We start from the raw sequence: 26,841 nt of genomic DNA on the forward strand, positions 1-26,841 counted from the left end.
TTTTCAACCAGGCATGCTTGAACCTCAAAATATATTGTACGCCAATTATATGGGTAATTACAACTTTCAATTTGATTTCAGGAATCAAAGGTGAAATGGGAGTTATGGGAACCCCTGGCTTTCAGGGTCCTCCTGGCCCTATAGGATCCAGTGGACCTCCAGGTGAAAAAGGTGAGAATTGTACCCTCTTTTCCATTTTTCAACTGACATTCAGCATGTATGGTTGTTAAGGTGCTCAGTCTTTACTGAATTGCAGGAAATAAGGCTTGCCTTTTATGCTTTCAAAGTATTTTTTTGCTTCTGCTAGGCTTTTGAAGTGTAAGTATGCTTTTATATAGTTATAAATGGTGGAGGAAGAATATATGGTTCATTTTCAAATTTATGCTTTGCCTTGTACTTCGTTGTGGGTGTTTAGGTGGTGAAAAAGTGGGAAGAAGCTTATTTTGTATTACAAACTAGCAATGGGTAGCATTCATATTTTTCTAAGTAATCAGTAGTAAGAAACTATGGACAAAAGTTTGGGAGGGGGGCACACATTAAACTATGAATGCAACTTGTTATTTTCAAAATATAATGGGCAATTGGTAAGGTTTGTGGGGGTACATTGGAAGGCTGGAACTCCCCCATTAACCTCTCCAACCCCCTCAAAATATTTTACTCCAAACAGCCAGTACTCTGAGGGTGAATTGCTGGCCATTATGCTATGTTTTGAGATATTTTGTCTTGCCCTCTATTTTTTACACCTGTAAAGCTTTTTTAACTGAAGTAAGTTTTTTTAAACCAGGGAGAGATTGAATAATCAGCTCCATTAACCTCCTTTTTTGATGAGTATCCTATATAGACTGAAGCAGGCCCGTAGTCGGGGAGGTTTGAGGGACTTCACCCCCTCCCCCCCCCCCCCCCCCCCATTCTCAGGGTGGTCCGCGAGAAGGCCTTACTGGTACATTATTTAAATACCTGGGAGTCACTTTGGACCGTGCCCTGACCTACAAGAAGCACTGCCTGAACATCAAACAAAAAGTGGGCGCTAGAAACAACATCATACGAAAGCTGACTGGCACAACCTGGGGATCACAACCAGACACAGTGAAGACATCTGCCCTTGCGCTATGCTACTCTGCTGCTGAGTATGCATGCCCAGTGTGGAACACATCTCATCACACTAAAACAGTGGATGTGGCTCTTAATGAGACATGCCGCATTATCACGGGGTGTCTGCGACCCACACCACTGGAGAAAGTACACTGCTTAGCCGGTATTGCACCACCTGACATCCGCCGGGAAGTAGCAGCCAATAGTGAAAGGACCAAGGCAGAGACATCTCCAGCTCATCCCCTGTTTGGGTATCAGCCAGCACGTCAACGACTTAAATCAAGACATAGTTTTCTTAGAACTACAGAGACACTCGCTGGAACACCCCAGCAAGCGAGAGTCCAAAAGTGGCAGGCCCAAACCCAGCACCTCAATTCATGGGTGATACCAGATGAGAGACTCCCCCCTGGGCACTCAGAAGACTGGGCGACTTGGAAGGCGCTGAACAGATTGCGCTCTGGCACCACGAGATGCAGAGCCAATCTTAAGAAATGGGGCTACAGGGTGGAATCCTCGGCATGCGAGTGCGGAGAAGAACAAACCACTGACCACCTGCTGCAATGCACCCTGAGCCCTGCCACATGCACGATGGAGGACCTTCTTGCGGCAACCCCAGAGGCACTCCAAGTGGCCAGATACTGGTCAAAGGACATTTAACCAAATACCAAATTTACAAAATCTGTGTGGTTTTTTTTCTTTTTCTTTTTCTTTTTAATCTCTGTGTTTGTTTTGCTCTGTTAGAATTGTAATACAATGGTTGCTGATGACACGATAAATAAATAAATTTAAACTGTTACGTTTATTCATATAATGATCTGATCACTATTCTCAATATATCCCATATGCATGGGGGTATTGGGATAATGATACAAAAGGTTTGCTAGGGTAGATCTTGAGCCCCTCCCCTGAACCAAACTCACCCCCCCCCCAAATTAAACTAAGCCCCCGCCCCGAATCAAAATCCTGGCTACAGGCCTGGACTGAAGGAAGACCTCTACCAGTCAAAATAGGTGATGGAGGATCCTAGATCCACCCAAATGTGGTGACATTAGGAAAGAACTCTATGGGTTTACAGATCCTTGAAGACTGAAAGAAAAAAAGAAAAAGAAAACCTTGGTCTTCCATGCAGTCCACTGGCCACATTTTTCCTACCTCTGTTTTTTGAAAAATCTGAATGTTACTGTTCATACATGTGGTTTCATATATTTATATTAGCATAATTAGATTTGAAAGTATCATACCTAACCTTTGTGAAAATGGCTCTGACTCTTGAAGTTTTCTTGAGTTTCTGTTATTTGGCTCTGCATATTTTTCACAGGTGACATAGGCTTTCCTGGAGCATCTGGACTCAGAGGTGATCCTGGATTAAAAGGCGAGAAAGGTGAAGATGGTCTACCAGGAAAGCCAGGATCAATGGATCATGTAGACATGGAAAATATGAAAGGCCAAAAGGGGGACCAAGGAGATAGAGGTAAGCAAAATTAAGTAACGCGTACAGCTTGTTCATAGGACCTCCTGAGTGTGAATTGTAATCATTTCTAAATCAAAGCAGGAGTAAATCCACCATCCACATGTGTTCTGGGACCAGGCCTTCGGACAATAGATGTATGCAGCTTTTTAGAGGGACAAGGACTGGAACGGCGACTTGACTAATGTTTTATGGTTTTAATGGTTGTTTTGATGCTTGGTGATGTACTGTTTAATATGATTTATGTCTAATGTGTGGTTCTACTATTGTGGTTATAAGGCATTGAATTTTGCCATTAACTATGTGTAAACCACTTTGAGTCCCCCTCAGAGTGAGAAAAGCGGTATATAAATACTGTAAATAAATAAATAAATGTATTTTAATTACAACTTCAGTCCTCAGTTTGCTTTGCAAACTAACTGGGTTCCAAGCTTTCCTGTAGAATATTAAAACAGAGCATAAACTTGTGAAGCATTTGAACAAATCCTAGTTTCTGCCAGAGTCACGTCTTCTTTCTTCATCACTACCTGCCCACCTACCTTGGCAAATGCAGCTGGGCATGGTTAGTGATGATAAGGTTTACTTGATAAGTCCATCCACTCAGCTCCTGCACTTGACATTTTAGTTACTAGAGCTAGTTGAAGTTCCTTTGGGGACTGGCTCTTAAGTGTACTGTCCAGACTGGGAACCTAGGGAATTCTTGGACTTTAGTTCAAGGTTTAAATGGTTTTTTTTAAAATAGTAGGGCAAATGTTGTCGATGATAATAATCATCATTATTTGTTTAAAATTTATTTCCTTCAAAAGCAGCTTTTAAATCAATTCCCTAGGTGTCAAGGTCTATTTTCTCTTCTCCAGTCTGCAGGAAAAGGGGGGGGGGGGGGGAAATCTGAGGCCTTGGAAGTGTTTTCCCTTCTTTTTGTTTTTAACCATGCATTGTATGTTTCTGTTCCCTACTAATATAAAGCTGCACCTATGTGGTTGCCTGTATCTTCACTACCACTCAGTTTCTCCAACCATGGCAGATACCATAACTCAGCAGGAAGGAGCATTTAATATGGATAAATGTTGGGTGGCCTCAGTATTCGTCACCTGAGGAATCACTGCTATGATACTACAGGGCAACTGATTACTGAGTGTCCCATCCCATTGTTAATTTTTGCTGTTCTTTCCCCACCACTCTCATCTTGCCTTAAATGCCAGTGCACTTTCCTTTTTCCTTTTGGTCTGAGGCGCATTGTTAGCACGATATCCTGCTATAAATAACTTTCTTTTAAGCTCAATTTGGACATAATTCCTTTCTCTTTAAGATATTGATTTCACGCCTTTCTCCATTCTACCCCCTGCACTCATAGCTTGAAAATCTCATTGCCTGGGTCCATTTGCTAGTAAGAAAATAATACAAAAGCATGCGTATATGTCATATGTTTTGGAGTTCAGCATTAATGGCGAAAGTGAGTTTTTAGGGTTAAACCACAAGGCACCCTAGTATAACTTGCATCCTGCACTCTGTATATATTCTTATTGATACATCAACCACTTGTCACATGTCCAGTGTGCTTTTTCACCCCTTTGCTGTGCATAACTCCAGATGGGGTGGAACACTGAACCATGACATGAACCAAAATGCTTGTGCTTCCAGGGCAACCAGGACAAACTGGACAGAGAGGAACCCAAGGAGACACTGGTTCACCAGGAATGCCAGGCAAAGACGGGGATCCTGGCTTACCTGGCGAAGCAGGTATTAAAACCTTTAATTTTGCTACACCTATAATAAATTATGGGCATTTTGTTATGATGCATACTAATGAGCTGTAATGTTTAATCTGTTTTTTTTTTAACAGGACCAAAGGGGGATGCAGGCTCACCAGGATATCAGGGTGAACCCGGACTTCCTGGACAAAAGGGGTCTATAGGAGAAATGGGTCTGCCAGGTAATACTCCATCTAGAACATTTGGCAACTTGGGATTTTCCATTGACTAGCCATGCATTTTCTATTATGCAAATATTAATAATCCATTTCTTTTTCACTTAAAGAATAATACAGTATACCAACATTTGAACTCTTATTTCCAGGGCTATCAGGAGAAAAGGGTGTGCAGGGACTTCCAGGTGAAGCAGGTAGACCAGGCATTACTGGAGAGAAAGGTCTAAAAGGCGAGAAAGGTCAAGCTGGATTCCCAGGAATTGGCTTCCCTGGGGCACCTGGCGAAAAGGTATCCATCAACGTCCATGTACCCCATCATATGTTCTAAATTATGTTTTTTAACATTGATTTGCTAAAGCATCTGTTTCAAAAGGTGAGGGATTTAATTTGGGAAGTATGGAAAGCTATCTTGTGCTTTCCATACAATTGTTTTGGAGGAACCACTGGTAGACTCACTTTGTATGCAATTGCAATGTAAAGTATAGCTGGACTTTAAAAGTAACCCTTAAAATAGAAAGTTGTTATGATTTTAGGATGCACATTGCAAATATCATTGAAAGTATGATTACTCCCATTATCTTACAGGGAGAGCCAGGATGGACCGGTAGTCCAGGTTTACCTGGGGAAAAAGGGGAAAAAGGTGCTCTCGGAATTGCAGGAATCCCTGGGTCTCCAGGTACCAAAGGGCAGCCAGGTTTGCCCGGTTCACCAGGTAAGAGTCCCAAAGCATCCCCCAGTGCTGTCCACCCAGGTGCGTAGGCAACAAATATTAACCTTGCGCTCTTTTTTGAAAAGGTTCTCCAGGAATGCCTGGCGAAAAAGGTGAACAAGGATTCCCAGGTGTGCCTGGTTTTCCAGGCTTAAAAGGCCAAACAGGTAAAGAAACTATTGTGAATATGTCAGAAATGCTCCTTCAGCCCTAATTTTGAAAGAAACATAACATTTAATTTCTGCAGTTCACATAACATCTTTTTATAAATTAAATGACATGATTTTAAAATTAAATCATGGCAGTAGTTTGAAAAGAAAAGCCATGTACAACAACTTTACTATAGTAGGTTTAGAAATAACAGAGCATAGACTTGTTAATTAGAAATATTGTAAGTTATCAATTAAACCTTAAGATTTTTTGTTTTTGTTTTTAGTTTGCTTTTTTGTTTGTTTGTTTTTTGTAGTAACTGACATTTTACTTCATTGCTGTGTTACGAGCTACAGTGAGGTTTTTTTTTTAAACTCTGTGGATTGTCACCATTCGATAGCAATCTTAGTAAATATAGAAGTAAGTTCTATATTTGTTGTGTGAATTTCTTAACATCATTTCAAGAGATGCAAATATCCTTTTACAGGAGACACTGGCCCCCAAGGTGCAGCAGGCCTTCCTGGAGAAAGGGGTACAGCAGGTTATGATGGAATCCCAGGCTCACCTGGACCAAAGGGAGACCCAGGTAAGCATTTTACTCTCCCGTTTTTTGGTTTTGTTGTTGTTGTTTGCTATAGTAGAAAGTGCTTCCTGCAATTGTCTGATTGGAAACACTTAACTAATTTGAATTTTGAAATATTTCTTAAGGGTTTAAAAATGCATATTTTCCACATGCTTAGCTCCATCAATACCTCAAGGAGAGGGAAAATATTTCAAGAAATTAATCTCTTAAATTTATGCTAAATTTATCCCAGTGCTTCTTTGAGTTTCTCCCCTTGTGTGCCTTTTACCACATGTATCTAGCAAAACAGTAACCCATAGCAACAGACTCTTTTGCTTACTCTACAAAAAAGCATGCGCAGGGATGGCAGTGTATAATGTGTACACATTCTAATACATACCCGTAATAACCAACACAATTTATGTATTTAATATTTATTATATTTATTTACTCCCCTGAATTGACACTGATTGAGTATAGAAGTAGGTTTTGGAGTGGTTTGAAGGAAGGGAGAAGGTTTTTGTCCTAGGAGTATCCCCCCCCCCCCCCCCCCCGGTATGAAGGTCAGTCTATCACCCTGTCTCTCTATGAGTTCTCACTCACAAATAATTCTGCTCCTTTATCTCACCCTGAGTTTTTAAATCATTTTATGTACATGTGGCCCGCTCACTGTCATTATGTTTGGTTTACTGCTTTTTTTGTATTTTGTTTATTGTAGTCATATGTTCTGTGTTTTACTGTGATGTTGTTTATTTTATTGTAACTTGTATCTTATTTTATTGTAATTTGTTGTTTGGGCTTGGCCTCATGTAAGCCACCCTGAGTCCCCGTTGGGAAGATGGTGGCGGGGTATAAATAAAGATTATTATTATTATTATGGCAGTTCTATATAGGCAGAAAATGTAGCTCCAAGCCAGTGTGAAACCCCAGTTTGCCCCCACTCCCATGACAGGACATAAACATACTGGTTTTGGGGCACATTATGGCCAGATAAGAAATCTATCAACCACCTCTCCAATGGGACAACAGACCCACAGCCTAGCTCTGCTGAAGCCGGTTTGAGTTTCTATTCCCTGTCTCACCCCCACCTCAAAAGACAGTACTTACCTGATCTCCTGCCTGTTTACTTCCTGATTTGTCCCTGCCATATGTATGAGCAAGGCAGCTTAGGAGGACTGAGGTTCTCCCACTCCTGTCAAACTGTCTTGCTCAGTCACATGACAGCAGCCAGGTGTCTTTTGGGGGGCAGAGGGGTGGGGTGCAGCGGGAAGGAGGGACAACCCCTCCCCATCTCCCCATGGTGCCTGAGTCTGGGTAAAACATGTTGGCTCTGGGGATGCCAATCCTGAATCCTGCATAAGAATCCAGGATTGGTTTCTCCACTGTCCCAAGACAGGGAATCTGAAACCTGTTGCCGAGTCCCCTGTGTTTTCTTAACTCAAGCTCCAGAAGCATTAAGCAGCATTAAGCAGCTTACCCCGGGTTAACTCACATTGGGCTATGTGCATTATGTGAGAAAAAATTCAGGATGATTGTTTATTTTTTACTATGCAAATCCACCATCAGAAGCTTGATCAAGCCGTGGCAATGGTACATTTCAGTACATTTTATTTTAAGTATTGTTTTTCTCTGTTTTGCTATCTTCACCATTTAGGTATCCCAGGCAGAGGACTTCCTGGACTTCCTGGTGCTAAAGGAGACAGAGGTAATCCATAGACTATTAAATGCAAAGTGAGTACAGTTGAATGAAAAGAAAATGGCGTGTGTTCTTGTACAGCTGTACCAGGAGCTCCAACTTTATTTGCTTTGTAGTAAATGTTTGGTTGCAGTCCTGGGTTTCAGGGACTTTGCAGATAGGTGGCTTCCTTTAGGCTGCAGTCATAGGGCAAGTCACCTGTCCATCATCGTTAAGTTTTGGTTCCGCCCCTTGCTCAGGGCAATTGGGAAGGGAAGGGAGCCATTTTTAGTTAGTCTCAGCAAGGAAAGCTAATGTATAGGACGTGTGCAAGCTTCCCCTGTACAAAAGCTTCAACTCTTAAGAATTTCCAGGAAAATAGCCCTAAAGACCAAAGAACTCCAGCTGGAGAGTCTACTGCCTTACTGGTAGGTCCACTCGGTATTCGAGGTGCAGTTTGACCCGGTAGCGGAGCCCACATCAGTAAGGGTTAGATTACAGTCAGCCTGGGAGAAGTTAAAAAGGGGATTTTCCTTTAAATAAGAAGTTATTGAAGACAGTTGCCTGTCCTTCGTGGGCAAGATTAGGAATTCACCAGTTGCCTAAAAGCTTGGAATCATTTGCTTAACTTTACTGAAGACAAGAGACGTTTCTGTTTGATTGTTCATTAATAAAAGACTTTGTTGTACTCCACAAGCTATCTAAAGACTATTTGTGGTAAAAAAAAACCCTCTGAGAACTTCTCCTTGGGCCCCCTGGCTTCCCGCTGGGCAAAGGTTGCACGTCCTGTTCTAAAGAAAATTCTTCACAGGCCCAGCGCGTGACAGAACAGCGTGAAAGAGTGCAATATGGACTTTATGTGTCATTTTGTAAGGTTAAAATTCAGAATGCATTCATAGGTCAATAATGATAGAATAATGAACATGTTAGTACTCAATAAAGTAATTATAATAAAGGGATATCTGAGGAAGATGAATAATGAAAAAGCTTCTGCAAGAGCAGAGTTCTACATATGAGACTTAGGTAAATAAAAATCATTGCTAAAGTAGTATTTGTATATTAATGCCCAAAAGGGGAAAAATCAGAAAGCAGACTTGAAGGGCAATTTAGGACAAGATGGTGTTTGAGGACTCCAGCAGTATTTTCTCCCAAGTCACCAAATTTCATGTTTTATCTAACCAAAAAGTGGTTCTTTTTCATTCTTAGGTGCAAAAGGAGATGTGGGTTTCCCAGGAGCCCCAGGAAGTCCAGGGATCCCTGGTGTCAAAGGAGAACCAGGATTTGATGGTCCACAGGGTCCCCCAGGCCAACCAGGAATTCCTGGATTACCAGGCAGAGCTGGAGCGGGGCCAAAGGGTGACCGGGGACCTCAAGGTCGACCTGGCCTGCAAGGTAAGCATAGGCATAGATGATTTAACATTTGTAAAAAAGTATAGTGATGCCTGGGGTGACAGTTACTTTTAAATCAGCCCGACTTTATTATGCATTCCTTTACATCAAGTGGGCGAAGGGTCCCTACTTCGCGGATTTTCACTTATTGCAGATGGTCCTGGAATGGAACACCTGCAATAAATGAGGGAACACTGTAACAGCAACAATAATGATGGTGATGGTGATGATGCTTTTAAAGCTATGCAAAACAGTTTTCTTGAGGCCCAGCTAGGGAGGAACTGAAAAGTAGAACTTTATCTACCGGCACAAGGGTCTAACCCAGTGGCACAATGGGTTAAACACTTGTGCCAGGAGGACTGCTGACCAAGTGGGGTGAGCTCCTGTCTGTCAGCTCCAGCTTCCCATGCAGAGACATGAGGGAAGCGACCCATAGGATGGTAAAACATCTGGGCTTCCCCTGGGCAACATCCTTGCAGACAGCCAATTTTCTCACATCAAAAGTGACTTGCAGTTTCTCAAGTCACTCCTGACATGAAAAAAAAATCTTATTCATTATAAATACTTACATAAACTGCATATGTGGTTGTATATCTTTATTCTGCAAACCCCATAATGTGACTGCATGGTACATTTTGTTTCCCATGTAATAACTGTTTCCATGTTAAGACATTGTTTTACTTTGGTACCATTTTTCTAGCTTCCACAAGATAGTACACAATTCTGAACAGTCATATTCATCTTATTTATTTTGAGCATTATCATTGTTCCTATTACTGGTGTATAGGTATAACTGGGAATTATTTTGGCATATAGATCTTCTTTATTCTAAAACAAATACTGTCAATGAATGGTATTTCCATTTCTATTTTAGGGTTTCCTGGGCCTCAAGGACCTCCAGGTGTTCCAGGGCTATCAGGGGAGAAAGGAGAAACAGGACTTCCAGGTTTCCCAGGACCAGCTGGAAGACCCGGATTGAAAGGAGATCAGGGAACTCAAGGAATCCCAGTAAGTTAATTTGAGGAATGTGAAGGCAGCATGCAATGGTCTCATTGCACAATATGCAGTGGTTTCGGATTTATTTTATTTTCAGTTAATGGCTGCAGATATAGCCTTTTTGTGAGATAGGCTCTTTGGAGATGCAAAGCATTGTCTTCTTAGAATACTGCATCTTTCTTCAAACCTATTTAGTGCTGTTCAGTAGAAAAAAGACCTTGCACAGCATGGCAGTTCTTTGTTTTCTTGGGAATTACCTGATCCTTTTTTTGTTTTGCACTATCCACATCTACCCACCATCAGTTTTCAAGAGTTTCACGAAAGACATTCCTGACTTCTAGAGCAGGTTTCCTCAAACTTTAGTCCTCCAGGTATTTTGGACTTCAGCTCCCAGGATTCAAATGCCTATTTTTTAAAAAGTAGCATACCACCTATTACCAATGAAAACATTGGGATTAGTTCTGTTGAAGATATTCCCTGTGTTGTTTATTCCATTTTCTTCCTGGTTCCTGCAAAAAGAAGAAAGATCTCAGAGCCATCCTCCTTAACAAATGGTTCAATAGACATGTGCCAAAACCATCTGGAAAATAAATGCCTCAGTTAATTCTAGGAGCCATATTGAAAAGGGGATCCTTGATATCATTTGCCTTAACAGAAGTTTTACTTCATATTCTAGTCCAGTCTAAACAAGCCGTTCAAAGTTTCTAAGATTTTTTTACACTGCTAGGCTTCAAATATTTGGACATTCCCCTTTTGTTTAATTTCCTCATTGGACAACTACCGCATGTATGAGTGATATTTAGGAGTTCCCAAATAGACTTCATCTCCCAGCTGTTTCAACAGACTTTGCAATTTTATTTCAGAAGCTTATTTCACCTGCAGCAGGGAAATATCTTTGTTGAAACCTCCATTCAGAGATATCTATATAAATAAAAATGTAATGTTTGTTTGTGGGATTAACATAACTCAAAAACCACTGGACGAACTGACACCAAATTTGGACACAATACACCTATCAGGCCAACGAGTGGCCTTCACTCATAAAAAGACTGAAAAACACAGCAGAAGGGACATAAAAAGCCAAAAAAAATTACATTACAATGCATGAACAAAACCACATATATACACAAATATATGCACACACATGCAAAACACATATAAACAGACTGGGCCACAGCAACGTGTGGCAGGGGACAGCTAGTAGAAAATAAAACAGTAAGCCAATAAATAATCAATAAAATAAACATCTGGTGTTGTGCTGGTCCTACACGCAATATATAGTAATACCTCTGTTTCAAACAAAATGACACTTCCCCCTGCTTCCCCCCCCCCCCCAGTTAATTCACCAAACCTCTGTTTTGATTTCCATTCCCTTCAACCCTTTTTTGTGCGTGTCAGAAGCGACTTGAGAAACTGCAAGTCGCTTCTGGTGTGAGAGAATTAGCCATCTGCAAGGACGTTAGCCAGGAGACACCTCGATGTTTTACCATCCTGTGGGTGGCTTCTCTCATGTCCCTGCAAGGGAAGCTGGAGCTGACAAATGGGAGCTCACCCCATCTTGAATAGACTGACAGGGATCCTACTGACCTTTTTCTCGGGACTGGATTAGGAAGTTGACGCCCTTTTTAAAGCATTTTATTAACATGTTCTTCATTGCTGCTGGACTCAGAGGAAAGTGACATCCTGAAGCAGATGGCCCAGCCTACTGTAGCAAATGGGAGGAGTTACCCTTGAATGAATAATTTCCACTATGGAAATCCTGCCAGAGTGTGGTTCACCTGGACTGGAAACCCAATCAACAGCTGATCATTTATAGCAGTGGTTCTCAACGTGTGTGTCCCCAGATGTTTTGGCCTTCAGCTCCCAGAAATCCTAACAGCTGGTAAACTGACTGGGATTTCTGGGAGTTGTAGGCCAAAACACCTGAGGACCCACAGGTTGAGAACCACTGACTTATAGTAATTGCTACAACTTTGCTGTACCATCTTTCTCTGATGTGGCAAAGTATTAACGCCCATTTATTTTATGTGCAGAATCTAATCCAGTGGTTCTCAACCTGGGGTCCCCAGATGTTTTTGGCCTTCAACTCCCAGAAATCCCAGCCAGTTTACCAGCTGTTAGGATTTCTGGCCATTGAAGGCCAAAAACTTCTCGGGACCCCAGGTTGAGAACCACTGATCTAATTCCTCTGGCATATAATTTTAGCTTTCTTATTTTTGTCATTCTTTTTCTTGTTTGCTTCTATTTGGTCATGAACTGAAACTCTCATGCTGATATTAAATCTCTGTTTCTATCTAGCTCATTTTTTTCTCTTGAATGTAAGGACCTAAGTATTGAGCTGTATCAGATTCAAGAATTAATCTACACACATGCATCACTTTAGTCACAACTGAGGGTTTGTTCTCTTGTTCAGGGCAATGCTGGCTTCCCTGGAGCTGCTGGTCAAAAAGGTGACATGGGGCCTCCTGGAATTCCAGGACCTCAAGGTATGAGAGAGAATATGAGAAGCAAACATTGTTATCTGCTTTTGCGTTATAGCAAAGAAATAAATAGCCTTTCAGTCTAATTGCACTATATTTGTTGCAGCTTTTTAGTAAATGAATAGTAATTCGATGCCTATAAAATGAACACAGCAATAGTAGTGGCTGCAAAATATATGGCCCATATCAGTTTTCTTCACTGCATGAGTGGGGAAATAATAGCTTTCTCTCCCTCTCATTCCAAATTGACAGAGTACAACTAGAAGTTAACAGGAATACATTTTTTCTTCTGCTTAGCCTGTGTTTTGTTCTAGAAACGTTATTTGCTTATCAAATTTGCAAACTTCAAAGCAAAGAATGGTGAACATATAAGTGAAGAATATCACATCCTATGACAAACGTGTGAAATGTATTGTTTGGCCATGAAAACAGTTAGATAAAGCTACCATCATGAGTGATTTGAAATAATGTAATGGGGAACACTAAGTAGGAAAAAGAAAAAAATAGGAGGGGGGATTAGAAGGCCCCAAGGAACTTGATATGGGTAGTAATTCAGGTAAAAGAAAACTTCATATGATGAAAGCTTGAAGGTTGTCTTTCTCTCTAGGTCCAAGAGGTCCTCCAGGAATCCTTGGAATCAAAGGAGAACAAGGTGATCAAGGATATCCTGGAGCAAAAGGTCAGTGATGACATCATTTTGACAGATTTGGTTATTTTGAAAGGAGTTGTGGTGGTGACAAGGAGAAGAAAGACTAACACGGTGTTTCTCAATTATCCTAATGCTGTGACCCCTTAATACAGTTGCTCATGTTGTGGGGACTCCCAACCATAACATTTTTGTTGCTACTTCATAACTGCAATTTTGCTACTGTTATGAATTGTCATGTCAATATCTGATATGCAAGATGTATTTTCATTCACTGGACCAAATTTGGCACAAATACCCAATACAACCAAATGTGAATACTGGTGGAGTTTGGGGAAAATAGGCCTTGATATTTGGGAGTTGTAGTTACTGGGATTTATAGTTCACCTATTAGCAAAGAACATTCTGAACTCCACCAATGATGGAATTGAACCAAACTTGGCACATAGAACTCCCATGACCAACAGAAAATGCTGGAAGGATTTGGTGAGCATTGACCTTGAGTTTTGGAGTTGTAGTTCACCTACATTCAGAGGGCATTGTGGACTCAAAACAATGATAGATCGGGACCAAACTTGGCACAAATACTCAATATCCCCAAATGGGAACACTGGTGGAATTGGGGAAAATAGACCTTGACATTTGGAGTTGTAGTTGCTGGTATTTATAGTTCACTCTGAACCCCACCAATGGTAGATTTAGGCCAAACTTCCCACACAGAACCTCCATGCCTTGAAGGGACTCACTGATGCAAACCTCTGTCCAGCCTTCCACGCTCTCCCTGACCCCTCACATGTGCATCATTTTGCCCTGTGCTGAGCATACCTGCTCTCCCCTCCCCACTTGTTTCTCAGAAACGGCTCTCCCCTTGGCTGAGAGGCCAGCCAATCACAGCAGAAGAGGGCTTTTGGTGGGAGGATTCACCCTGTTTCCAAAAAAGGAAGAGAAGGACAGGCAGAGAGATCTTCAGCCTTCTCTGCCAAAGGGGTTCCTAAGACCATCAGAAATATATATTTGGTGACCCTTCTGAAACCCCCTTGCGACCCCCCAGGGGTCTTGACCCCCAGGTTGAGAAACATTGGACTAACAAAATCTTAATTTTACAACAAACTCTCACCTTTTTCAAATATCCCTTTAATGCTGATAAAGTGTCTTTTTCCAACACATTGTCTGATTTTATTTTACTTGTTGACAGGTTTCCCAGGTCCCCCAGGTCCTCCAGGTGCTTTCACACTTTTGAAAGGTGAACCAGGCTTACCTGGTCTTATAGGCCAACCTGGCATCAAAGGAGCACCTGGTCCCCCAGGACCCAAAGGACAACAAGGTGAGAAAATGCCTGACAGCCATTGTAGACCTGATTTTGGAAACTCCAGTCAAATCCAGAAACTTCTAAGAAATTTGCTGCAGTTTGCTGTTAAAGCCATTAAGTACTCAACTTAAATGTGGTAAAGCTCCAGAGCCAGACTCAACAATATCCTTACTCTTATAAACTTGGTGAGCTCCATTATTAGCATCTCTGTTTACTCATATAAATTGCTATCAGCTGGTCTCCAGGTAATCGTAATCCCCAAGGAGATGGGAATGATCCATTTAATTATCAGCCAATAAGTTTGCTTTTTGTTATGGGTGAATTGTACACTCAGTTCCCCAACAACTGACCTATTGACTGGATAGAGACTGGAAATATTATTGCAGATGAATAACCCAGAAGTAGCTACTCTGGAAAGGCATTGGTTATCACAGCCAACCGTCATAATTTTGTCTCTTGCCTCAGCATAAAAAGGTGGTGGGACAAACTGTTCAATAAGGAGATACTTTCACCATTGCAGTTCAGTTCAGCAGACTGAAATCATGGTAGAAAGCCTTGGAGTGGGATTTCATTTTGAATACAGTATTAAAAAGCTCTAAAATTAGAACAGCACAACAACAGAGAGGAAACAAACAAGGACATCTAATCACCTCTTAACAAAAGATTGCTCCAGGCACTGCCAATCAAATGCTAATCAAGGTGGTCAGTTGAAACATTCACACCTAGCTCCAGCAGACAAGAGTCCTTTGTCCCACCCTGGTCATTCCACAGATATATAAACCCTTTTTCCTAGTTCCAACAGACCTCACTACCTCTGAGGATGCTTGTCATAGATGCAGGCGAAACGTCGGGAGAGATGCCTCTAGAACATGGCCATATAGCCCAAAAAAACCTACAACAACCCAAAAATGGAATTACCCTGTTATTTAGAATCCTATAAACTCCCAGTGGTATATCTGAGGATAACAGCAGCACAGTTATCAATTTCTTCTTTGGCAATAGCAACATGATTGGCACCCCCAGATATGGAGCAGCATACTGACTGTACCTCTGCATTAGTCATTCTCAGATTGGATTGCTCCATGTATGACAACGTGAAAACATCTGCATGATCATAGGTGCACATGATACCAACAACCCTCCAGGATCAAAGACCTTAAAGTATTGTTTATTTAATGAGTCCTGGTGTAGGCAAGAAGAGCCACAAATTGTTGCATATGCAGGTTCAGGTTGCCTTATGCTATTCACATGTGTACACACCACTAATGATGGTAGATGTTATGTATGATAGCACAGCACAAAAAAAACAAAGATGCAAAATACTTCCACCCCACAAAAAGACATGAAAAATGTCCTATACCAGTAGCGAACACAGTTGTATAATAGTATACCATTTTGACTTGAGATACCTCAACAAAGTTTAAACTGACATATTTTCCTGATATAATAGTTCAGCAAATTCATACCAGTGTAAAAGGAGCATCTTGAATGAACTGAGGAAGAATTCATAAATCATGCATCTGATATATTGAAAACACAAATTTGTCTAAATCAGTTTGTGTTGTATTACAAACAAGAAGGAATAAATGTTAATGAAATTTCATTTCAACAGGCGTAACAGGAGCCCCAGGTTTAATTGGTTCCCCGGGTCATCCAGGATTTGATGGAACACCTGGTCAGAAAGGAGAACTTGGCCCTGTTGGCCCACCAGGCAAGTCTGTTCTTCTAGTGCTTTACTTTGTCTGAGCCTTCCATTTTCATTAGAACTTTCTTTTTGGAATTATTCGAGTTTAGTGAACTTAGGGAAACCTGTTTTTCTTGAATTGCTGATTTCACTAAACTTTTCTGTGCCTCTATTTTTACCTTGGTAGGGAGAATGTCTAGGCCAGGCATGGGCAAACTTTGGCCCTATTGAAAACAACTCCCAGAAATTGCAGCCAATTTGCAAGCTGTTAGGAATTGTGGGAGTGTAAATTCAAAACATCTGGAGGGCCGAAGTTTGCCAAAGCCTGGTTTAGAGCATTATGGAGGAGAACTATTTTGTCACGGAAGGCTGTTTAAAAAGTTCAGAGCACAAGAAAAATAAATGCCACATAGTTTGTTCAAGGATAAGTTGTCTCACATCTTTTTTTCTCCTTGTAAAAAATAACCTTCAAGCCCCACTCCACATTCTGCAAATAAAGTAGTGAAAAGAGAAGTGATTTATATTGCTGTGGCTGTACAGTTCCAAACCTAGACTTCAAAGTCTCCCAAGGATTGCTTTTTCCTTTATGATTTCAAGAGCTGTGGAAAGGAAAACCCCAAGCACAACATATGCATTTTTTACTGCTGCCATTTTCAAGTAGTAGGGGGTACTGAGTACCATACTCAGGAGAAAGTAGAAATCCATGTCTATCAATGAATCTCTGTCTCTCTCTCTCTCTCTCTCTCTCTCTCTCTCTCTCTCTCTCTATATATATATATATATATATATACATACATACATGCATGCATACATACACACACACACACATACACACACCAAAAATACACACACCAAAAATGCATTCATCTTCCATATATTTCTCCTATTGCCATAGTTATGACAAAAATATATGTGTATGACAGCTAGGACTTTCTCAAGTTTATACATATAAGTTTATAATTTTAGTATTTACAGTTCATGTTGTTTACTAGAACATCCCCACCATTATTATTGGGAAAGTTACCTTTTTTCCAGACAGATCTGGGAAATATTTATGTATTTTTATTTTATTTATTTATTGAATTTATATTCCACCTTTCAACCAAATGGGATTCAAGGTGGCTTGAGAAATAGGTGATCCCTTTCCCATCCACCCTGTGATGCAATTAGTGCTCTGAAAACTACTTAAATGTTCCAGGAAGAGGTATCACCTTGACATGGAAAATGTAGACTATGAGGCTCACAAAATATCAGTTCACAATTTTTAAAAGCACTTCATTTTTCTTTATAGTAATAGAGAAAGGTTAGTGTGCACTTCCTGTCCATCCTATTCTTGATGGTCAGTCCACTGTAAGATAAATGGTAAAATATAAAGATACTGAAGTAGGTTGCCGTTAAAATATAGGTACAGATTTATTTTCCTAGTATTACTGTCTTATACATAAGATTTCTGTCTTATAGGCCCAAGAGGCCTCCCTGGTCCACCCGGCCCAGAAGGTTTGCCAGGATCGATGGGTCCACCTGGCAGTCCCTCTGTAGCTCATGGCTTCCTTGTAACTCGGCACAGCCAAACCATAGAAGAACCATCATGTCCATCTGGGACGCGACTCATGTTCCATGGATATTCTTTGCTTTATATACAAGGAAATGAGCGGGCCCATGGCCAGGACTTGGGTAAGTGATCGAACGCAGCAAATCCAATTGACTTACTATATGTGCAGATACCTTTACTGTAATCAATTGCTCTGAGTTAAGTAAAAATGGTGTCAAATAACTAATTTCTATTGAGTTTTATGAACTGTTGCAGCAACTAAGAGGAAATGAGCAGATACATCTCCAATTACCATTACTATCGCTTCCAGGTCCAAAAGATAATATGAGCAAATGGATCCTGGTGAATGGGGAAACCTAGACTCAATCAAAACATGAAATTTGTAATAAATATAAGCCAGAGCTTTCCAAACCTTTCATGTCAGTGACACACTTTTTAGGCATGCATCATTTTGTGTCACAGTCATTCCGTTTTATTAGAAAACCAGAGGTTAATCCAACTCCTTAGAAGAGACACACATACTTAAATTGTAATAACAAAATGCACAGAGACACAATAAACCTGAAGATACTCAAGTTAATCAAGGTAGATAAAATGAATTAGATTAATTAGCAAGGATTAAAATAGCTGCCTAAAATAGATGACTTTAAATTAAAATATATGTAAGATTACTTAATAATCAAATTAAAAGTCAAAATAATTATTTTGCAGCTCAGTTCATGATCCCTGAATAGTGGGGAAGGATGCTCCTTAGATCCTTTAGAACCCAGAATCAATCAACTAACCATTTGAAGGCACAAATGAAGGCCTTTTTTGTCACATTCCCTCATTTCCCAAGGCCTTTTTGTCATCCATGGGGAAATATGAGAGCTGCACAGCAAGCAATGTGTCACCCACATCTTGTTTTGCTAAAAACAAGGCCAGAAATCTTTTGGGCAAAGGTAAACTTGACCCCTAAACCTTCATTTTTTACCCAAACATGCCTTAAAAGAAAGGGGAGGTAGGTGGATATCTTCCACTTTGGTGCCACCTGCTTCCACTGTCCTCCTTTTATGTACTTCTTGAAGGGACAAGTGGAAAGGAAGACTCGCCAGCTCATTCAGTTTTAAGCACATGTTCCCTGAGGATCCAAAAGCTATGGGGTAACTCTCAGATTTATATCAATAGAAAGAAGTAAAGCAACCTTTAATTTTTGCTCTTTCAGGCACAGCAGGAAGCTGTCTACGTAAATTCAGCACAATGCCTTTCCTGTTTTGTAATATTAACAACGTTTGCAATTTTGCCTCAAGAAATGATTATTCTTACTGGTTGTCTACGCCTGAGCCAATGCCAATGAGCATGGCTCCCATCACAGGAGAAAGCATCAAACCTTTCATCAGCAGGTAAGCACGAAAGCTATTAAGAAATACAATCTTCGCAAATTCATATATGAAATGACCTATGGTGATCTTGAGGTGAATCTCTTACAAAGTTTATTTTGCAGGGTTTCTTGAGAAAGGGTTTGCCATTGCCTTCCTCTGTGGCTGAGAGAGTATTTATTTATTATTTATTTATTTCGAGCTTTTATATCCCGGTCTTCTCAACCTCCGAAGAGGGACTCAGTCCGGCTAACAGCAGAGGGTTAAAATACAATAAGATAAACCACAGTAAATATCATAATACAATAGTACAAAAATACATTAAAATACAATTATACAACTTACAAAAGGTCAGTTCATCAGAATAAATCATAAATTCATTGCCATCCGCCCATGTATGACTTACCCAAGGTTGCTCAGTGGCTTTCATAGCCTAGTGGGGATTTAAATATTCAAAGTGGATTTCCACTTAAACATTAGGAAGAACTTCCTGACCGTAAGAGCTGTTCAACAGTGGAACTCTCTGCCTTGGAGCCTTCCTTGGGGGCTTTTAAACAGAGGCTGGATGGCCATCTGTCAGGGATGCTTTGTGCTTTTCCTGCATGGCAGGGGGCTGGACTGGATGGCCCGTGTGGTTTCTTCCAACTCTGTGATTCCATTATTCTTTAATACATATGGTATTTGGACAGTTGTATAACAATATACAGGGTTAGTCAAAATGAATAGGCCAATAAGAAAATTAATTGTATATCTTATTGGCCTATTCATTTTGACTAACCCTGTATAACAGTAGTTATATATAGCATATTGGTAATTCAGGATTTTTTAAACTCTAAACTTTGCAACTGTTATATCATCCCATCTCAGGTGTGCTGTATGTGAGGCTCCTGCTATGGTGATGGCAGTTCACAGCCAAACCATTCAAATTCCACCATGTCCAGATGGCTGGAGATCACTCTGGATAGGCTATTCCTTTGTGATGGTAAGTGCATCAAGTGATACAGTCAGCCCTCCAGGTTTGCTGGGGTTAGGGGGAAGGGGGGCCTTACAAAAGTGAAAAAAGAGACATAAAAACATTGTTTTTACTTCAGACAACTTCTCTCTAGGAACCTCTACGACCCTCTAGCACAATTTGGTGGTCAACTTGGCTGACTGTATTTAAATTAACACAGTTCTTTTTAAGTTAAGTTCACCTTTGATTTAAAAGCACCCACCTGTTTCTTTGTTCCAAGAACAAATACTTTTAACAGCCCAATTTTTTTAAAGAGTTCCTTTACTGTGGCATCACTTGTAACCATTGCCATCCTCAAGTGAAGCAACTGAATAAGATCTTGTAACTTTCACTGTGTTTGCAGTTTAGGGCAGGATGTGTGGTTAATTCGTTCACTAGGATTGTTATTAAAGTAATTGTAGAGAGAGTGGGTTCTTTCCTGTGCTCTTTCCAGCCATTCCCAGGCTTTTAAAAAACAGCAATTTAAGAGCATGGGAACACACCATAGCAATGTGTTGTGCACAGGAAAAAAAACTTCACAAAGCACAGTGTGAGCAGTAAAAACATGTTTATATGGTGCAAAGTAAAACTCTCTAGCAAAAGCATTCAGGTATACAGAAAACATATACTGCTGTCAGGCCCGTAGCCAGGGAGGGCTTGAGGGGTTTCAGCCCCCCCCCCCCCAAATTCTCCAGGGTGGTCCGCGAGAAGGCCTTACTGGTACATTATTTAAACTGTTATGTTTATTCATATCATGATCTAATCACCATAATATATCCCATATGCATGGGGGCATTGGGTAGATCCTGAGGCCCCCGTGGAATCAAACTCAGCCCCCCCCATTCAAACTCAGCCCCCCCCCGATTCAAACTCACCTCCCCCGATTCAAACTCACCTCCCCCGATTCAAACTCAGCCCCCCCCCGATTCAAACTCAGCTCCCCCGATTCAAACTCAGCCCCTCCCGATTCAAACTCAGCCCCTCCCAATTCAAACTCAGCCCCTCCCGATTCAAACTCAGCCCCTCCCAATTCAAACTAAGCCCTCCCGAATCAAACTCAGCTCCCCCGAATCAAACTCAGCTCCCCCGATTCAAACTCAGCTCCCCCGATTCAAACTCAGCCCCCCCCCATTCAAACTCAGCCCCTCCTGATTCAAACTCAGCTCTCCCGATTCAAACTCAGCCCCCCCCCCCGATTCAAACTCAGCTCTCCCGATTCAAACTCAGCCCCCCCCCCCGATTCAAACTCAGCCCCTCCTGATTCAAACTCAGCCCCTCCCGATTCAAACTCAGCCCCTCCCGATTCAAACTCAGCCCTTCCCGATTCAAACTAAGCCCTCCCGATTCAAACTAAGCCCTCCCGAATCAAACTCAGCTCCCCGATTCAAACTCAGCTCCCCCGATTCAAACTCAGCCCCCCCGATTCAAACTCAGCTCCCCCCCGATTCAAACTCAGCTCCCCCGATTCAAACTCAGCCCCCCCCCCGAATCAAACTCAGTCCCCCCCGAATCAAAATCCTGGCTACGAGCCTGACTGCTGTGTTAATGCCCTCCATATTTAGATTGGTTTTGTTGTTGTTGTATCTTCTGAAGAATAACCTCACTGAATTGTTAGGTGCTACACTTGCTGCTTACTGATATGTAGTATGAGAATATGAAGCTATAGAAATTTTCCTGAATATGCTAATGCATAACTTTTACTTCCTGGCAGCACACCAGCGCTGGTGCTGAAGGTTCGGGGCAAGCCCTGGCCTCCCCTGGTTCCTGCCTTGAAGAGTTCCGTAGCGCTCCCTTCATTGAATGCCACGGCAAAGGCACCTGCAATTATTACGCCAACGCTTACAGCTTCTGGCTGGCCACTATTGAGAGAAATGAAATGTTCAAGTAAGTTGGAAGCATTTTGTTTATAATATTTTTAATTTCAAAATACAGGCAGTTGCCAAGTTACGAGCAAGTTAAGTTCTGTAGGTTTCTTCTTAAGTTGAATTTGGATGTAAGTCAGAACAGGGACATTAGCCATATATGTGTGTGTATGTGTGTTTAAGCTTTGGATAGCATAGAGAAGAGCTAACACCCCTGTGTGGTTTGTTTTGCTGTCTGTGCTCCTGTTCAAAAGATTTCACCTCATTTTTTGTCTCTGTAATAATTGGATTTTGGAAAATGTGGCTTGTTGTAGAAACAAATGATTGGTGAGAAATCTTCACCATTTCCCCATGATAACTCTTCTGCATTTTGTAGCATTTTATATTTGACTCTTCTTTTCCCCCTTGCCATTTAAACTTACATAAGTCCTTCTTCCATTGCTTAAATTGTACATCAAAACTAATATTGTATGGATTAAAAACTCAACATTCATTTTTATCATAGATTTTTCTTCAAGAATGACAAATTTAATTTCTCCTATCTTAGGCATACAGTACATATATGTTATAATTATTTAACCTTCTTCCCAGTCTTACAACCAGTTTTGTCCACTAATTCTCTTTGGTCTTCCATTTTCATATTTTTGATGATTAATCTTAAAACATATTTATTTATTTATTTATTTATTGCACTTTTATACTGCTTTTCTGATCCCTGGGGGAACTCAAAGCGGTGCACATCAGGCAAAAAAATCTATGCCTCACATACAATAAAACAGTACATCACATGTTTAAAACAATGAAATATAACTAAAAATTAAAACCATTAAAACTATAAAACATCAAACATAGACCTAGAACATATTAAACATTTAAACATTAGGCATGGGCAATCCATGGTTCTGAATGATTCTAAAGTACTTGCAAAACTAGGGAGCGCTGGTGCTTTGCTCCTAAGTGTTGCTTAAGTTCTGTTGGTGAAAATTTCAGAACTCCAACAAAACTTTCAAAAATTTAATTATAAATGGCAGTTTCTAATTGGTTCTGTCAAAAAAATGCCAATAATGAAATAATAATGAAATTTTCACCAACAGAACTTAAGCAACACTTTAGAAGCAAAATCTATTAAACATTGTACTGATCCCAAGGTTGTTGCCTATCTGCTTTGATGTTATTACCACTCACCGAATGCTTGTTTACACAACCAAGTTTTAAGTTGTTTTCTAAACACTAGGAGGGGGGGGGCGATCTAATCTCTCTGAGGAGGGAGTTTCATAGGTGAGGAGCCACCACCAAGAAGGCCCTGTCTCTCGTCCCCACCAATCGCACTTGTGACGCTGGTGAGACTAAGAGCAGGGCCTTCCCAGCTGATCTTGTGCTCTAATTGTCTCATAAAGGGAGATATGTTCAGATAGGAAAGCTAGACTGGAACTGTTTAGGGATTTCTAGACTAAAGCCAGCACTTTGAATTGTGCTCAGTAGCAGACTGGCAGCCAGTGGAGCTGGCACAACAGGGATGCTCCCTGTACCCCACTCCAGCAAAAAAACCTGGCTGCCACTCATTGGGCTACTTGAAGCTTCTGAGCAGTCTTCAAAAGCAACCCCACGTAGAGTGTGTTGCAGTAGTCTATTTGAGATATAACGAGAACGTGGACCACTGTGGCCAAGTCTGACATCCCAGGGTACGGGCGCAACTGGCACACAAGTTTTAATTGTGTGAATGCTGCCCTGGCCACTGCCGAAATCTGGGGTTCCAGGCTCAGTGATGAGTCCAAGAAAACTCCCAAGTTGTGAACTTGTGTCTTCAGGGGGAGTGTAACCCTGTCCAGCACAGGGTGTAAACTAGATGGGGTTACACTCTGCATTCTACATACTAACTCACTCTACACTCTACGCACTAACACACCATTTTTTTCAATTTTCCCAATGACACTTCACTACCGTCACCACACCAGCAAATGCTCTTAACTTGTACACTTTTAAACCTTGTATGCAAAATTATCTCATTTTGTCTTATATCTTTATTCAGAACTGCCAGAAAAAAAAAACAAAAACAGACACACTGAACACCCTTATTTTGTTCCTTTGGATCCCACAAAATTTGGCAGCATTTTATACCTGTTCAATAACAAAAAAGTAAATTTTGAGGGCAATTTTTTCATGTTAGGTAGTTACAACAAATTTTACTTAAAGCAATAAATTCAACTTCTAAACATTTTTTAAAAAATTCTTTATTGCATTTTTTATGCCTCTCTACCTCTGTTTAATACAAACGGCAACAGTACACTAGACAGGGCTGCTGCTCAGATACAAATTTTCCGTATGCTTTACTTGAGAAGTAAAATTCCAAGAAGAGTGGATTAGTCATTTTGAGTTACCAACAGAAATGTAGTTCTAGCCTTGCAGCATTTCATTAGTCCTTGCCTTCTCAGCTCTCCACTCAATGTTTCAAGGCCAGTCCATATGCAATTGGAATCAAATGGTTACTACCTCAGTAACATCCATTAATCCTGAAGTAATACTTAATTTTTTCCACTAATATCAATAAGATGACAAAAATGGGCTCTGTTATAATCCTTCGAAGTAATCAGTACATTTATACTGTTTATACTGCTTATATTCCTGTTTTATTATATTGTTGTTAAACTGTATATTCATGTTTGGATGTGGGCGCCATGGGTGCCCAATTTGTTAGCCGTCCTGAGTCCCTCTGCGGAGGTTGAGATAGGACGGGATATAAAAACCCTAAATAAATAATAAATAATGCGGGAAGCAACCTCAAACAATGGCAATATCTAAAGTTTAAGAATTGGTTTTCCACCAATTCAAGGAATTCAGGCCAATCAAGCACTGGCTTTTAAAATCTGCTAAACTCTTCATGAGCCAAAACCCTTGAGTTTCCAAGGTTGATATTTATTATTTATTTACTGTATTTGTATACCGCCTTTCTCAGCCTATCGGCGACTCAAGGCGGTTTCCAACAAAACAGTATACATAGTATCATAATAAAATGTAAAACATTAAAATTACATAAATCACAACAATAAAAACATCATAGGCGTCTCCTTATTGTCAAGCATTGTCCAGTTCCATCGTCAGTCATCAGTTCCTATATGTTATCTATATCCGTTATTCTGTGTTTGTGAACGCTTGCTCAAACAGCCACGTTTTGAGTTGCTTCCGAAACGTTAAGAGGGAGGGAGCCAATCTAATCTCTCTGGGGAGGGCGTTCCATAGCCGGGGGGCCACCGCTGAGAAGGCCCTGTCTCTCGTCCCCGCCAAATATACCTGTGACAAAGGCGGGGCCGAGAGCAGAGTCTCTCTGGACGATCTCAAGGTCCTAGGTGGTTCATAAGGGGAGATATGTTCGCACAGGTAAGTTGGGCCAGAACCGTTTAGGGCTTTATAGGCTAGAACCAGCACTTTGAATTGTGCCCGGTACCAAACTGGCAGCCAGTGGAGATGGCGCAGCAAAGGGTTGCATGCTCCCTAAGAGCCGCTCCAGTTAGCAATCTGGCTGCTGTCCGTTGGACCAGTTGAAACTTCCGGACAGTTTTCAAAGGCAACCCCACGTAGAGAGCATTGCAGTAGTCTATACGATATGTATATACACTTCAAAATGTGTACCTTCATTAATAGCTATTCTTATTTTTCATTTTCATTTTCAGAAAACCGATTCCTTCCACGCTGAAAGCAGGGGAACTGCACTCCAATGTTAGCCGTTGCCAAGTCTGTATAAGAAGAACATAATGACTTTCCAGGTGTACTTAATGTCACAATATGGTGCTATTCTGTTAACAACAGTGACACTTAGGCATGTATCGTATGATGTACCTCATTCTTGCCAGGTATGAAAACAGTCGTGCCTTACCGGAACTTACCTTACTAAGCTCTATGCTTCCTTGACCTTTTACTTGCTGAAGAGGAGGAAGATGCAATGAAGATAAATAAGCTTTTAACAGCATTTTCAGATAAACATATTTTGTATATGTGATGCACTGATACTTACCCTAAATCAAGAAGAAAAATAAACCAAGGTGCTAAGAGCCATAGAGCTCTGCCTCGTATGGGCAACTCCCCTTTTCTATGTGTAAGTATTATATATATAGGAATACGTTATCAAATTTTTGTAATCCCTTCATATCTTGAATCCCAGGCTCTTCCTACTTAACATTGTTGTACAAATTTATACTAATATAAAAAAAAAAAGAGTTCTGGAAATGGGTATGACTGAACAGCAGGATTTCGTATTGGAAACAGAAGAGGTACTGACATGCAAACTTTCCTCTCATTTTAACCGTGTGTCTTCTGGCAAAAGAAAACAGAATTCTTCCTAGCGAAATGTGTCCCCCTTTTAGCTTTCTATGGCCAGTTTTCCTATGGAACATAGAATACTCCAATATGTGGGCATGCATACATGTATTTAGTATTTATGCAACAACTTGGTAATTGGAGCCTTGCCCCCACTCCATAACCATTCTCGCCTTAAATGAAGTGTGAACACCTACTTCTAGTAAATGTCTATAAAATATATATGTTAAATCTACCATTTCATGTATTTAATATTTTCAGGGTTTTAAGCACTAATAATACACTGAATGACTTGACTTTGAACAAATAAGAAGCTTTAAGATATTATGGATAGTTCAGACTTTGGAAAATGTTTAAGACAGATATTCCCAGACAATAATCAAGCCAATATAAAATATTTTTTTAAAAGGCCATTCCTTGATGATGTACTTCTTAGAAACTAAGATTTGTAATAAAACTATTTGTGTAAAATATTGCTTTTAGTAATAGTCATTACTTTTAAAAACGTCCTTGTATAAAATTCAGTTGTATTTTACATGTGTAGTCTTGTTCTTGTTCTTAAGAACACATACCGCAATTTACCTGCAACTAGTGAGCCTGCATTCAAAAGCATTGGCAACATGAGTAATGTTTTAAAATGTTTAGAAGTGGGGATTACAAGCACATCCATCACAAACTTC

General features: G+C 40.6%; 1 protein-coding gene across 1 annotated transcript in view; it reads left to right on the forward strand.

Moving 5' to 3' along the window:
* Positions 1 to 26,632, forward strand: part of COL4A1 (collagen type IV alpha 1 chain) — a 111,673-nt gene extending 85,041 nt beyond the window's left edge. Inside the window, exons 33-52 of the mRNA XM_060784997.2 lie at positions 82 to 171; positions 2,411 to 2,563; positions 4,202 to 4,300; positions 4,404 to 4,493; positions 4,637 to 4,776; positions 5,073 to 5,199; positions 5,283 to 5,363; positions 5,834 to 5,932; positions 7,563 to 7,613; positions 8,790 to 8,975; positions 9,847 to 9,980; positions 12,382 to 12,454; positions 13,056 to 13,127; positions 14,290 to 14,418; positions 16,016 to 16,114; positions 17,549 to 17,761; positions 18,844 to 19,021; positions 19,865 to 19,979; positions 21,700 to 21,872; positions 25,519 to 26,632. Of these exons, the coding sequence (XP_060640980.2) occupies positions 82 to 171; positions 2,411 to 2,563; positions 4,202 to 4,300; positions 4,404 to 4,493; positions 4,637 to 4,776; positions 5,073 to 5,199; positions 5,283 to 5,363; positions 5,834 to 5,932; positions 7,563 to 7,613; positions 8,790 to 8,975; positions 9,847 to 9,980; positions 12,382 to 12,454; positions 13,056 to 13,127; positions 14,290 to 14,418; positions 16,016 to 16,114; positions 17,549 to 17,761; positions 18,844 to 19,021; positions 19,865 to 19,979; positions 21,700 to 21,872; positions 25,519 to 25,600 (2,384 nt within the window). The 3' untranslated portion in view covers positions 25,601 to 26,632. The remainder of the gene's footprint in view (positions 1 to 81; positions 172 to 2,410; positions 2,564 to 4,201; positions 4,301 to 4,403; positions 4,494 to 4,636; positions 4,777 to 5,072; positions 5,200 to 5,282; positions 5,364 to 5,833; positions 5,933 to 7,562; positions 7,614 to 8,789; positions 8,976 to 9,846; positions 9,981 to 12,381; positions 12,455 to 13,055; positions 13,128 to 14,289; positions 14,419 to 16,015; positions 16,115 to 17,548; positions 17,762 to 18,843; positions 19,022 to 19,864; positions 19,980 to 21,699; positions 21,873 to 25,518) is intronic.
* Positions 26,633 to 26,841: the final 209 nt, after the last annotated feature.

This window comes from Anolis sagrei, chromosome 1 (genome assembly GCF_037176765.1).
Source record: "Anolis sagrei isolate rAnoSag1 chromosome 1, rAnoSag1.mat, whole genome shotgun sequence".
NCBI lineage: Eukaryota > Metazoa > Chordata > Lepidosauria > Squamata > Dactyloidae > Anolis > Anolis sagrei.